The sequence below is a fragment of the Anomalospiza imberbis genome, unplaced genomic scaffold (assembly GCF_031753505.1).
Source record: "Anomalospiza imberbis isolate Cuckoo-Finch-1a 21T00152 unplaced genomic scaffold, ASM3175350v1 scaffold_78, whole genome shotgun sequence".
NCBI classification, from domain to species: Eukaryota; Metazoa; Chordata; class Aves; order Passeriformes; family Viduidae; genus Anomalospiza; species Anomalospiza imberbis.
In genome coordinates, this window is record NW_027100397.1 from 125,172 (window position 1) to 138,526 (window position 13,355).

Sequence of the window (13,355 nt, forward strand, 5' to 3'; positions counted from 1 at the left end):
TTGAATACTTGTGGCAAGCGCATTTCTCTCTCTCAGGATTTTTATAAAGGTGCACAGAGAGAAGTGAAAGATAAAACAATTTCTATTTCTGCGCCTTGTTTTTCTCTGGTGCAATGTGTTTGGAGAGTTGTTTACCTGGAGCAAATGCCTGGTTGGATCACGGTGGATTCTTTGGGCCTGATGGCCAATGAGATCCACCTGTGTCTGGGCTCTGGAGAACAGGGTCACGAGTTGTGAGGGAGTTAGATATGACAGTTAGAGAAAGCAGCATGTAGTTTTTAGTATCCTCTTTTATATAGTATATTGATGTATCATAGCATAATTATAATAAAGAAATTATTCAACCTTCTGAAATAAGTCAGACATCATCATTCTTCCCATTGGGTTCGCCGACATCTACAACAAATATTATATGTAATATATTGATTAGAAGTGCTGTATTAACATTTTGATAAAATGGTAAATGTAGTTTTGTAGTTAAAATGAAGCTTTAGTAGTTGAAGTAGAAACTGTGTATGTGGTTTTTTTAAAAATAATGAGATACTGGCTTCGAGATAAGAGTCACAGAACACCCAAATCTTCCAGAGAAGAGGAATTTATGGGTTTCTTATCAGAAGAAGGTAATTTCTTCAGGCCTTGCTCAGACTGGAAGACGTCATGGGGATTAAAAGAAGGAGTTGACATATTCCAGAGAGAGTTTCTTATTTTAAATAGAATGTATGCATAACCATGAGGTATGTATGAATATGCAACAGTGAATGGATATTAAGTGAATGGATATTTTCCTTTGTTCACAAAACATGCCTGTCCTAGCTTAAGTGCCCGAGAGCATCCATACGTCCGTAATTCTTTGTTTTTTATTCTCTTGTAATTGTCCTAACTCTAAATTTTTATTACTCTAATTGTATTGCTATTTTTATAACCATTTCATTATCACTAAACTTTTAAAAGTTGTAAAAACAAGTGACTGGCGTTTTTCCCGCTGCAGCACTTGGGGGGGGCTGTGCCCCAGGGGATGGACTCCGGTTGGAGAAGTTCCTGGAGAAGTCTCCGGTGGGAGAGAGCGCAGGCTGCAGCAGGGGAACGACTCCTGTCCCTGGGCAGAGGGAGAAGCCACGGGGGATGAACTGAGCACGGCCCCATTCCCTGTCTCCTGCACTGCCGGGGGAGGAGGTGCAGCTGGAAGGAGGGAGGCGTGGGGAAAGCTGCATTCAAGGCTCTTCATTGACTTCTCATTGTCCTGCTCGGAGCTTTTGGAGTTTTGTGCCAGAAATCTCTCCCCTCCCCCACTCCCCCACAGGGCTTTGGGGCGGTTTTCCCTTTTCTGGGGAAATCAAAGCGATGCGCTGATGCTCCGAATTAGGGGGCAGGAGAAGTGGGGCTGCTGGGCTTGCCGCAGAGCCGGAGCCAGCGAAGGCAAAGGCGCGGGGCCGGGAAAGCCGTGTCGGGAGGTGCGGAGCAGTTTGTTGGTGCTGCAGATGGATGCCGGCCCGGGCCCGGGCCCGTTCCAGGGCTGTTCCTCATCTCCGGCTTTGCCCTCCCACAGCCCGGGGGGCCCTGAGAGCGCGGGGCGAGGCTGTGCCGTGTGCAGAGCCCGCCCCTCGCTGCCATTGGCCGCTGCTGCCGTCAGTCGCGGTTCTGGCGCGCTGATTGGTGAGAGCGGGGAGAAGCACGGCCCCGCTGGCGGCCTGAGGGCGGCCCTGGCTCGGCAGCGGCGCCATTGGCGGAGCGTCTGTGCAGGCCCGGGAGCGGCGGCAGCGGCCGGAGCGCGGGGAGGCGGCATTGGCGGAGCTCGGAGGCGGCCCCGGCGCAGGTGGGAGCCGCGCCGGGTTCTGCGGGGGCTCGGGGCTCGCTGCGGGCGGAGGGGGCGGCAGGGGGCTCCGGCGGCTTGGCGGTGCCGTGTCCGGCCCGTGCCGGCCCTGGGCTGAGGGCGCTGCGGGAGCGGCTGCCCGCGGTCTCCTTCCCGCCGCTGCCTGGGCAGGAGCCGCTGCCGGAGCAGCGCTGGCTCGTCCCGGTTGCTGTGGCTGGGACAGAGGTGGCTGCCCCGTGGCCGGGCCCGTGCGGGAAAATTCCCGTCGCCGGAGGTTTCTGTGGCCAGAGGAGACCGAGCAGTCCTGTCAAAGTGACTCGATTGCTGAGCAGAGGGAGAGGCCGTGGGGCATTTGCCATGCGCTCTCTGCCCTTGTTGAAGCACACTGCCTCCTTTGGATGCTCATTTCCCGGCCGCATCTCCCTCTGCCTTTGCCCACTGGCTGAGGGACTTGGAAGGTTCAGACTTCCCGATCCGCCTGCTGCCTGTCCTCGTTCATATGCACCCCTCCTTTTGGATGACAGCCGATATTCATGGCTCTGTTGTCTTTGTTCTTCAGGAAGTTGAGGAGTTTAGCGGGACTTTGAGCAGCTGTCTGGGTCCATTTCTAACATATATTGGAACTGATGGTTTCTCCCGTTATTTCCTCATCTCCAAGTCGCTGGCCCTATCTCCAGGCAGATTCACTCATTGACTCTGTTTTGTTCTTCCCGGGTCCTCTTTGGTTTTGGGATTATTCTCGGTGCCCTCATTCCCTGTCCTTTTGTAGCCATTTCTGGATCAGGAGGCCTGGCTGCCACCTGCATCCCCTGGCTCAGCTGCTGGATGAGCTGCACTCCCAAGGTGTGGAGCATGGTAAAAAGATGAGAGTTGCTGTAGCACAGAAGAGGAGAAGCAGCATTCGTTTAACCCATGGTGTGCCAGGGAGCCACGAAACTGTGTCCCAATCCCATCCTTTCCATGTTTGGACCAATACATAAACTGCTCTCCTGTTTCCTGTGTTATCTTTTTTCATCGCTTTTCCTTTGTCATCTCTTTGCCAACAGCAGTTGGAGTCATTTAGTTTCCCACAAACTCCTCCTTTTTCTGGGAAAAGATAACCTGATCCCATCCCCTGGTGAAATGTTGTGTTCCTCATTTCAGTGGATGGGTCGGCAGGAAGGTCAGGAGCTGGAGGTGTCTGGTTGGTTCTTATTTCGAGGACAGCTCGTAATCTAATGATGACATTGAAATGATAAATGGGTTCTGTGTCTCCTGATATGAATTGGTTCAGGTTCCCAGGGGCTGGTCCATGGTGTTGTAGGATTTGTTCTGGTGGCCGTTCATCTTTTCCCCATTTTTGGTTGCTCCCTCCAGCCGGGGCTGCATCAATTGACTGCTTTTGTCTAATTACATCATCAAATACTTGAATTCCAACTGATTTCCCAGAACTTGTTATAGCAAAAACCCCAGTGCTCTGATACTCCCTGTATAGCATAGAGAGTGCCAGCACATGTTGGAGTGGGCACAGGGATGATCCCCCCTTATTTTAGTGAAGTTTTCACAGCATTCTCCATTTGCTGTTTCCCTTTGCAGCTTCACCCATTTCTGTTGCAGAGTCAGAGATCCTCACCATGGGCTCTGCCTTCAGCTGTGCAGATTCCATCTGTGCAGGCAGGAAGAGCTTGGGGTGAGGGGCAGAGGGAATCAGCCCAATTCCTGCCCCAGGCAAGAAGAGGCAGGTCCATTGTCCCCACTTTGCCCCAGCAGTGTTAATTTGCATTTCTAAAGCTCCTCTGCTGGCTGCCTGGAATGCAGCTTCTCTTCCAGAGCAGCCTTCAGCAGCCTCATGTGTGGACCCCCACCACAACCTGCTGCTTTTTTTTATTTTTTTCCTTCAAATCGTCTATTTACTGTTTATGAGTGAAAGGGTCACCTTTAAATCTCTTCTCGTTTTCCAAAATGCAGCCTAAAGGTGAACGTCGAAAAACCCAGACCAAAATTTTGGTATCTCTCACACAAACATGCACAAATAAATTCCAAGGCAATTAAGTTTTTTCTACTTCTCCTCGGAGTAAAAACTCATTCTCACATCCCTGGCCCAAACCTAATCGGCAATATAGAAGTAGGATTATTACAAAAAAATACTCTTCTGCTATAAACTTTGCACTGAAACTGCAGGAGAAAAGAAAACTCCACCAATATGTTTAGTGTAGGAGTCAAGGCATTCCTTGATTCTGGCCAGGATCTGCAACAGAAATCATTCCATCCCCACATAGCCCGGGTGTGCAGAGAAAATCGTTCCATGACACGTGGGTTTAACTGGATTTTTCCCATACTTGATACAGTCTGAACCAATCTAAATCCATTGGTTTAATGTTCTGTAGTTTCAAGTTGTGCAGTTTTTAGTATTTGGGTTCCTGTTGGACCCGGATTTCTTGGCTTCTGCTGTTCATCAGGTCGGAACTGCTGGATTTCCTTCTCAGCCTTTTCCAGAGCAGGTGTCTCCAGCTCTGCCGGGGGCAGTGTCTGGGGTAGGTGTTGGTTGCTGTTTGCTGCTGGGCGTTATCTTTGTGGGAATCTTTTGGGCCATTCCCAGAGTGTTGAGATGTTAAACTCATCTCCACTGAGTGGTGGAACATCCCTTAGAAAAACCTTTACCATTTCTTTCCCCGAGGCCAAGGCAAACCAAGGCTGAGTAGAGAAATAAAATGTTAAAAATGTTCAAGTCTATGACCTGGTGTATTTTCCATCAGTGCAATCCCAGGCAGCGCAGTGTGTGAGTGTGGCTGAGACCCAGAGTGGAATTGTGCCGTTGTCTTCGCCAGCAGCTGTGGCAGTGCAGGCCCAGAAAGCACTGAAGCTGCAGCAGTGGCAGCAAGGATTGGCCCCGGTGGCTGGAGATGCCAAAGGAGGGTGCCCAGGCAGAGGATTTGAGCAGAGGATGTGTGGGCAGGCCCAGGGGCTTGCCCCGCTGTGGAGCCCTGGCTGCTGCTGCGCTGCCTTCAGTGCAGGCTCCGTGGGGGCCTCCCATGCTCCTGCTGCAGGCGGGAAGTGCAAATCTCCGGGGCTTCAGAGCCCTGGAGCCCAGGCTGAGGGGTCCCCCGTGCTCAGCTGTGCTGGGGGCTGTTTCTGGCCTCAGGGACACTTGGCATGGGCCACGCCACTTGGCCACCAGTGGTGCTGCTTTGGCCTCCTTAGGCAGGGCCCGATGTCCTGCTTGGATGTTGGGAACAGCAAAGTGCCAAGGCAGGCTCTGTGCCAGCCCAGCTTCCTGTGGGAGAGATTTCACAAGAGACAGGACTCTGGCCACAGACTGCTTTAAATGTCCATCCCTTATCCCCACCCTGCACTGGGTGGAGAATTACCAGGGTAAGGAATTCCCAAGATCAATTGCAAGGGAGAGAATTGAATATCTGCCCTGGGTCTGGCTCCTCTTCTTGCCAAAGCCAACGGCAAAAGCCGTACCCATGGCATCTTGGTTTACAGCCCTGACTCCTTCCCAGGGGCTGTATGGGTGGGCTCTCCCCTGCCCAGGAAGGCAGTGCCTCTGCCAGGTGCTTGTGGCTGACCCCGTCCCCTGGGTGCTGGGGCCCCCTTGGGCCCTGGGGTTGATCCCAGAGGGGCTGTAGGAGCTGTGCCATGGCCTTTGCCTTCAGCTTGGCCTTTTGCTCATCCCTTCTTGCATTCAGCTGCTGTGCCTTTGTGCCCAAGTGCTCCAGGGCCTTCTTCTGCCACTCCTGCAGCCGCGCTCACTGCCTGTGGGTGCTCATCCTCTGAGAGCTGCTGAGCTTTGTGCAAAATCTTTCCTTTCTCCAGCGACCCAAAGCAAATGCTTAGTAGAAAATCCTGATCCTTCCATGTACAGTCTGCATTTCCCAGATGTGTCTTTGTTTTCCTCCTTGTGCTCAGGGTCCCCTCCACAGCCCGTATCCCGGAGCCGGTCCCTGTCCTGCCGCAGTGTCCAAAGGCGGCCCCCCCGGCGGGCAGGGCCGGCAGCTCCACGCCGGCAGCTCCACGGGGCCGGGCAGCGGCCAGGGCGTCCCGCAGGCTCCTGGGGGCCGGGGGCCACTGCCGGCCCTGCCCGGGGCTGGTGGGGTCAGGCAGCGCCCGGTGCTGAGCCCCGGCTGCCCCACAGCCCCGGCCCGGCCCCGCAGCTCCCCACAGGCCCCCAGCCCGTGCTCCCGGTCCCGCACCTCTGTGCCCGGTGCTGCCGCTGCCCACCACAGAGAAACCCCCTGACATCCTGACCTCCTTCTTTTCCTCTCCTGGAAACCCGGGATGGAAATTATCTGGATCAGCTAGCAAATTCTGAGCATAGAACAGAGCTGAAATACATCCCAGTCCTCTGTATTTTTCTCTTCCTCCTCTTTTCCACCATCCTTTTCCTTATCTCATACATTACTCCTGCTGCTTCTTGCCTTCACCACATTGCTGCACACTGCCCTTCACCCGATCCCTTCCCAGCACACCAACACCATCCATCCCCTGTTGTCCAAATCCCTTCTGCACTTCCCTTATTGCCCCCCTGGCTGTCCATGGTTTTAAATACCTCTGGGGGAATGTGCAAACTACCTCAACATTCTCCCAAGGGACCCTTCAGAGACATTTTGGGATCATCATCCCTTTGGCCAGGACCCCTGCCTTGCTTTCCCTTTTCTCCCCTCCCTGGGTGCCCTGCCATGTTCACTCCCCGAAGATCCCAGTGCACTCACTGCTGAGATTTTCAGTGCTCTCTCCCTGCTGACTCTTCACAGACCCCCCTGATGTGTCCCTCGTCTGTCTCCTGGTCACTCCCGGGTCCCCAATCGATCCCCGGTGCCGCCGCCAGCCAAGGGAGCCGATCACCCAAAGTGGGTGAGGCACCTTCAGCTGCACTCCCTGCCCGCCGCCCCGGACGGTGGAAGGAATTCCGGATGAGCCCCAGGGTGTGTGGGAAAATTGACATCAGCAGAGGTTTCTGTCCACAAAGCAGACAGAGGAGTCCTGTAAAAGTAATTTCATTCCTAGAAATGGGAGAGGCCATGGGACATTCCCCATGGGATCTCTGCAGTTGTTGGAGGACACAGCCTCCTTTTCATCCCAATTCTCCTGGCCACATCTCCCTCTCCCTTTCCCCACTGGCTGAAGTACTTGAGAGGTGCAGACTTCCCAATCCACCTAGTACATACTCCCTTCATATGCACCCCAGTATTGTATAGCAGACGATATTCCTGGCTCTGTTAAGTCTTTGTTGTTCTTCGGGAAGTTCATGAATTGAGCAGGACCTTGGCTGCGCAGCAGTCTGTGTCATCAATTGATAACATTTCCTGAAACCGATGGCTTCTCCTGTCACTTCCTTATGTACAGGTGCCTGGCCGTATCTCGGAGCAGATTCACAGCATCTGTTTGTAAAGACACTTTCCTCTTGTTCCTTTCATGGGGGTCCCCCGTTTTCGGGACATCCCCCCTGGAGCAGGGTGTCCCCTCTTTGCTGCAGCCCCAGCCCTCAGGCAGAGCTCAGCCAATCAGAGCGCAGGGCGCTGATGACTCACCAGTTGCCAGGCAGACTCGCAGCTCCCAGCGTTCCCCACCTGGAGCCCACCTGCGCCCCCCCCTCGGCCCCATCGCCCCCGCGAGGGGAATTTGGGGAGGTGGGAGTGGGGCAGCGCCAAGGCCGGGCCCCCCCGCGCTGTCCTGGCGGGAGCGGCTGCAGTGGGGACCGAGTGCGGGCGGAAGCGGCCGAGAGCCCAGCGCTGCCCCAGCCCGACCTGCCCCAGCTCCATCCCTGCCCCTGTGCTGGGATGCTGTGGGTTTGGGGGGAAGAGGGAGCCGGCAGTGGGTGCTGGGCCTGGGGGCAGGAGGAGAAGGGAAGGAGAAGCAGGGTTGAGGAACAAAATGGTCAAAGGATGGACGTGGCAGGAGAAGGTGGGATTGTGCAGGAGAAGGAGGAATAGCAGGAGGAAGAGGAGTGTGAGGAAGAGCAGAGTCACAGGAGGAGGAGCAGAAACAGGAAGCAGCACAAGGTTCCACCCCTCCCTGTATCTGCAGCCTCCCCCCAGCCCCAGGAGCGCTGCTCCCCCCACATGCAGCAGGTGACTGTGGAGGGGGATCCAGGATTTTCACGGGGTGAATCTTGGTGTTTCTGAGCTTGCTTGGGCTAAATGTTGTTGCTTTGGTTTTATGTGGCAGCTGAATCTTTATCTTTTGCAGGAGGTTTTTGCTGAATTGTAGGGTTTGGGATGTTTTTGATGTGTGTATTGAAGTTTGCAGGATTTGTGGGCTGAATCTTGGTGTTTTGGAGGTTCTTACGTACAAAAACTTACCAATGACTTCTAAGATGAACTTGGGCAGGGAGGAACCTCCAGTCCAAGTTGCGCTCCTCTTGTTTTTTCCCCAAACCAGGATTTTTCATTCCAGGGCGTGGCTGGATGGAGGAGGAGGAAAAGCCCCGGAGATCCTGCCGGAGGAGGAGCTGCAACCCCAGCCCAAAGAGCTGCGGGGAGGAAAGAGCTCCCCTGAGCCAGGAAGGCGGCCAGAGATCCAGCCGGAGCTCGGAGCTGGTGGAGAAGCCGCATGGCAGGGCGAAACCTCACACGTGCTTGGAATGTGGGCAGGGTTTCAGCCAGAGTTTCAACCTGCTCCGGCACCAGAGGATCCACACTGGGGAACGGCCCTACGAGTGTGGGGAGTGTGGGAAGGGTTTCAGGCGGAGCTCCCACCTGATCCAGCACCAGGTGATCCACACTGGGGAACGGCCCTACGAGTGTGGGGAGTGTGGGAAGGGTTTCAGCCGGAGCTCCCACCTGATCCAGCACCAGAGGATCCACACTGGGGAATGGCCGTATGAGTGCTTGGAATGTGGGCAGGGATTCAGCCACAGCTCCAAACTGATTGAGCACCGGAGGATCCACACTGGGGAACGGCCCTGCAAGTGTGGGAAGTGTGGGAAGGGTTTCAGGTGGAGCTCCAACCTGATCCAGCACCAGGTGATCCACACTGGGAAACAGCCCTACGAGTGTGGGGAGTGTGGGAAGAGCTTTGGCCAGAACTCTATCCTTAGAAGACACCAGCATATCCACACTGGGGAGAGGCCCTACGAGTGTCCCCAGTGTGGGAAGAGGTTTCACACCAGCTCCAATCTCCTCAAACATGAGCGGATTCACACAGATGAGAGGCCCTTCCGCTGCCCCGACTGCGGGAAGGGCTTCAAGCACAACTCCAGTCTCACTGTGCACCGGCGCATCCACAGCGGGGAGAGGCCCTACGAGTGTGGGGAGTGTGGGAAGAGCTTCTCACAGAGCTCAAACTTGACCCAACACCAACGGAGGCACCACTAAGGGAAGCCCTGAGATAGTGTAAAAATTTAACAGGCTAGAAATCCCTTTGGATTTAGGTAAAATGTTCCTCTTTGTGCTTGCAAACATAAGTAAAATATGCTGTTTAGTCTAGTAACTGGAGCACAAGCAAAACTGCCCCAGCTAAAGAGAAAGAATGCAAATTTGTAAGCTAAAGAGATAAGAAAGACTCCTCCAACCTTGAAACAGACATCGCAGAGTGACCCAGGAGTTCTCTCTGTACTTTCTGAGAAAAAGTGAGTACAAGTGTAACTAGCTGTAAGTGTAAGGCAAAATCAGAAGAATGAATATGCATGAACCTATTGTGAAATTCTATGAATATGTAAATTAGCTAGAGTAATAAAAAAGAATCCGGAGTTTTCAGGGACACACATGGCCAGTGAAGGGAAAAGCCTGGCGTGCGCACGGTGCTGCAATACGTACCAAATCTTACAAATCTATCAGAATTGTAAGGTTTTCATTTTCCACCTCAATTCACCCAGCGAGTGCCCCAAGTGAAAGAAGAGCTTCGAGTGAGGGAAGAGAGTGAGGGAAGAGCTTGCAGTGAGGGAAGAGAGTGAGGGAAGAGCTTGGAGTGAGGGAAGAGAGTGAGGGAAGAGAGTGAGGGAAGAGCTTGGAGTGAGGGAAGACAGTGAGGGAAGAGAGTGAGGGAAGAGCTTTGTGTGCTGCTCCAGCACCATCCCCCATGGGAGGATCTGGGCTGGATGATCCCCAGTGACCCCCGTTGGGCAGAGCCCTGGTGCCCCCGAATGGGAAATAAAACAGAGAGGAAAAACAATGGAGCTGATAAAGGGTCCGAGATCTGAGGCCTGACTGAGCAGAAACCTGGGCAAGAAGTGACCAAGCAACCTGTTGTGAGACTTTGTGATAAGATAATGTTCCCAGGTGCCGTGATGTCATGAAGAATGTGTAACCAATGGGAAATTGTTAGCAAACATCGAGCCCTATCTGAGCACCACACAAGTAAAACCCTGTATAAACCCCTGGTACCCTCAATGAAATTGGCTTCTGATCTAAACTCGGCTGTCCCCGTCTCTCCATCGTGGATAAGCCCTGTTGTGGGTGATCCCCGTTGGGTGGGGGGAAGGTGTTGGAGGGATTTCTTTCCCTTCTGCTTGTGCTGCTGTGTTTGGTTGGTAATAAATTCCCTCCGTGTGCCCAGGCTGGGTCTGTTGTCCCCGTGCCGGTGCTCGGGGCGGGATCTCTGCCGTTGCTTCTCTCCAGTCCCGGGCCTCTCCTCAGCCAATGAGAGAACGCGGTGCACAAGAGTCAGCCAATCAGAGCGAGCGGGGCTGATGACTCACCAGTTGCCGGGCAGACCCGCAGCACCCAGTGTTCCCCACCTGGACCCCACCCTCCCTGCCCAGTCCCGGCCCCGCCGTGGGGTCCCCCCAAGTCCCTCCCCACTGCCCCCCATAACCTGGGCTGGGTTTAACTGGGAAGCTTTACTGGGAAGACTGGGAGCAGGCGGGCGGGGGCAGAGTGACAGCAGGGCTGGGGGGACACACGACCCCCCCAAAATCAGCGTGGGGACGGAGCGGGGGGTCCGGGGAGGGGATGCGGCTGGCGGCGGCTCAGGAGCTCTGTGGCCAGAGAAAAGGGGGTGACACCGGGCTGGAGCCCCGGGGAAGGAGCACACAAACTCCTAGAAGCTGAGCCCCAGCGCCAGGAAGACGAAGTCCAACTCGGAGCCCCCGATCCCTGACAGCATCTTGCTGCGGGCGGCATCCAGTGGCATCTCTGGGGGGTCTGCAGGGGTAAGGACCCCCAAAACCTCTCAGAGACACCCCAAGCCCCTCCAAGTACCCTCCCAATCGCCCCCATCCCACCCAGGACCCCCTGAAACCTCCCCCCGGTCCCTTCCCGGCCTCCCCAGGACCCACCAAAGCCTCTCCCATCCTTCTCAGGATCCCACCACCCCCTTCCTGTCAACCCGCACGGCCCCAGGACCCCCAAACCCTGTCCCAGTCCCTTCCCAGCCTCACCAGGACTCACCCTGACCCCTCCATGTCTCTTCCCAGCACAACCAACCTCATCCCAACCTCTGCTTTTCCATCCCCAATCTCCTTCCAGCTCCTCTAGACTCACTCCAATCCTTCCCAGTCACACCCAGCACCCCCAAACTCCTTCCTAGTGTCCACCAGGACCCCCAGAACCCCATCCCACCCTCCCCAGCATCCTTGAAACCACTTCTCAGCCCTTCCACTCCCCCAAGCCCCTCCCCCAGCTGAAACCAGGCTGTCTCCAACTCCCTCCCAGTTGCTCCCAGCACATCCCAGTGGCTCTCCCAGCGCCCCCAAGACCCGCCCTGTACCCCAGTGCCGGCTCAGGGGGTGCTCCAGTCTGACGTGCTCCACTTGGCAGCTGCAGGTGAGCCCGCGCCAGGGGGGTGTTTCCAACAGCACCAGGAGCTGGTAGGTCCAGTCCTTGTTGGGGACCATGTCGGTGGCCACCACAGAGAGCTCCTGCTGGCCCTGGAACCACCTCAGCTGGGTGTGGGCAGGGTAGAAATCCATCACGGAGCAGCCCCGGGCTGGGAGCTCGAGGGCACCAGCGAGATGGATACGCTGGGGACACTGGGAGAGAGCGGGGACAGACTGGGATCAGCTGGGGGGCACTGGGAGAGAGAGGGGAGGGATGGGGTGGCCTTGGGAGGGACTGGGAATGGACTGGGAAGGACTGGGGTGGCACTCAGAGAGATGGGAGGGGATGGGGGGCACTGGGAGGGAGGATGGAGGTCTAGGAGTGAACTGGGAATGAACTGGGAATGGACTGGGAAGGACTGGGGCGGCACTGGGAGGAACTGGGAACGAAGTGCGCGGCACTCGGCGCTGCGGGTCTGCCTGGCAACTGATGAGTCATCAGAGACACGCGCTCTGATTGGCTGAGAGGCGGCAGCACCACGCTAGGCTGAGATGGACAGCCGGGAGGCACTGGGAGAGACTGGGATGGACTGGGAGAGCCACGGGGGTCAGTGGCAGGGACACAAGGTCTCGGGGATGGGCACAAGGAGGGCTGAGGGCTCTGGGCCGATTCCAGGGAGGTTTTGAGGGGCTCCAGGGTCATTGGCAGGGCAGGGCCCGAGGGGACACGCTCTGCCCCGCGCTCACCTCGGCGCTCCGTGAGGAACGGGCTGAGATACTCGTGGTTGTACCGGCACAGCCAGTCCGCCGCAGCCCTTTTTTGCTCCATAACGTCTGGGTCGCTGTTCCAATACCTGGCTGCTGTCTCCCCATAGGGGGTGAACCCCAAAAAGTGCCCCACGTCGCAGTCGAACATCGCGTACTGCTCCCGATTGTAGATGAACCTGCTCAGGTACCTCACCTTCTCCGTGCCGTTCATGAAGTGACACTCGGACTTTCCCACGTACTGGAACACCCCTGTGTGTGCAGGACACAGGTCCGGGGGTGCCCCCCCAGCACCCCCAGAGCTCCGGGATCCACCTCGGATTCCCCCTCCGCACCCCCTGTGCCCCAAGGCCGCCATGGATCCCTCCTGCCTGAGCTGCCACTTCCTCTTTTCCACCCTTCCACGCTTCCGCTTTCACAGTCTCTATCCTCCCACCTCCAGCCTCTCCCCAGATGAGTTTTGGGGTGCCATTTACTCCTTTTCCTCTTTCCCAACCTTTTAAACACAATTTCCCAAAAGCCCAGCCCCCCTTCCCGCTCAGTTTTGGGGTCCTACCCTCGCCTTTTCCCCACTTTCCCACCCTCTCCCACCCCTTCCTCACCTGCCCCCAATCCTCAGCCCCTCCCGCTCTTCCTTTCGGGGTCCCCTCCTCCTGCCCCTGCAATTTCGGGCTCCCACCGCCCCCTTTTCCCCATTCTCCCCCCTGTCCCACCGCCTCCCGCCCCCCCCGCTCTCCCGAGAGCTCCGCGCCCGCAGCCGGGGGGGCTCCCAGCACCACCAGTGCCACCAGTACGGCCCCAGCTGCCGCCACTCGCCCCATGGCCAGCGCCGCCCAGGGAGCACCAGCCCCAGAGCGGCCGCGCTGCGCTGGCAGCACCAGTCCGGAGCAGCGCGGGCTCAGCAGCGCCGCGCGCTCTCATTGGCTCCGAGCACTTTTGGGCACCGATTGCCGAGGCTCTGCCACACAACCGATGACTCCTCAACTCCTCGCGCTCCCATTGGCTGCAGCGCGTTTTGGCTGCGTTTGGATTGGCTGAGCGGTTCCGGGACGCTGCAGCCCCGGCTGGGGCTTTTCCAGGCACGGGGAGCCTTGGGGCGCT

General features: G+C 56.4%; 2 protein-coding genes across 2 annotated transcripts in view; one reads left to right on the forward strand and one right to left on the reverse strand.

Annotated features, from left to right (window-relative positions):
* The window catches only part of LOC137467750 (class II histocompatibility antigen, B-L beta chain-like), a 34,764-nt gene extending 21,689 nt beyond the window's left edge, over positions 1-13,075 (reverse strand). Inside the window, 4 exon segments of the mRNA XM_068179183.1 lie at positions 11,441-11,653; positions 11,656-11,702; positions 12,233-12,509; positions 12,994-13,075. Coding sequence (XP_068035284.1) covers positions 11,441-11,653; positions 11,656-11,702; positions 12,233-12,509; positions 12,994-13,075 — 619 coding nt within the window.
* On the forward strand, positions 8,200-9,108 carry LOC137467756 (zinc finger protein 154-like). Its single transcript, XM_068179188.1, has 2 exons — positions 8,200-8,757; positions 8,842-9,108. Exons 1-2 carry the CDS (start codon positions 8,200-8,202, stop codon positions 9,106-9,108), a joined length of 825 nt encoding a protein of 274 aa, XP_068035289.1.
* Positions 13,076-13,355: the final 280 nt, after the last annotated feature.

What these genes read in the sequence shown, in the direction of transcription:
- LOC137467756 (XM_068179188.1), top strand. Translation starts at nt 8,200, where the DNA reads ATGGAGGAGGAGGAAAAGCCCCGGAGATCCTGCCGGAGGAGGAGCTGC. An exon ending in CCAACCTGATCCAGCACCAG is followed by an intron (nt 8,758 to 8,841) that starts GTGATCCACACT and finishes AGAAGACACCAG; the next exon opens with CATATCCACACTGGGGAGAG.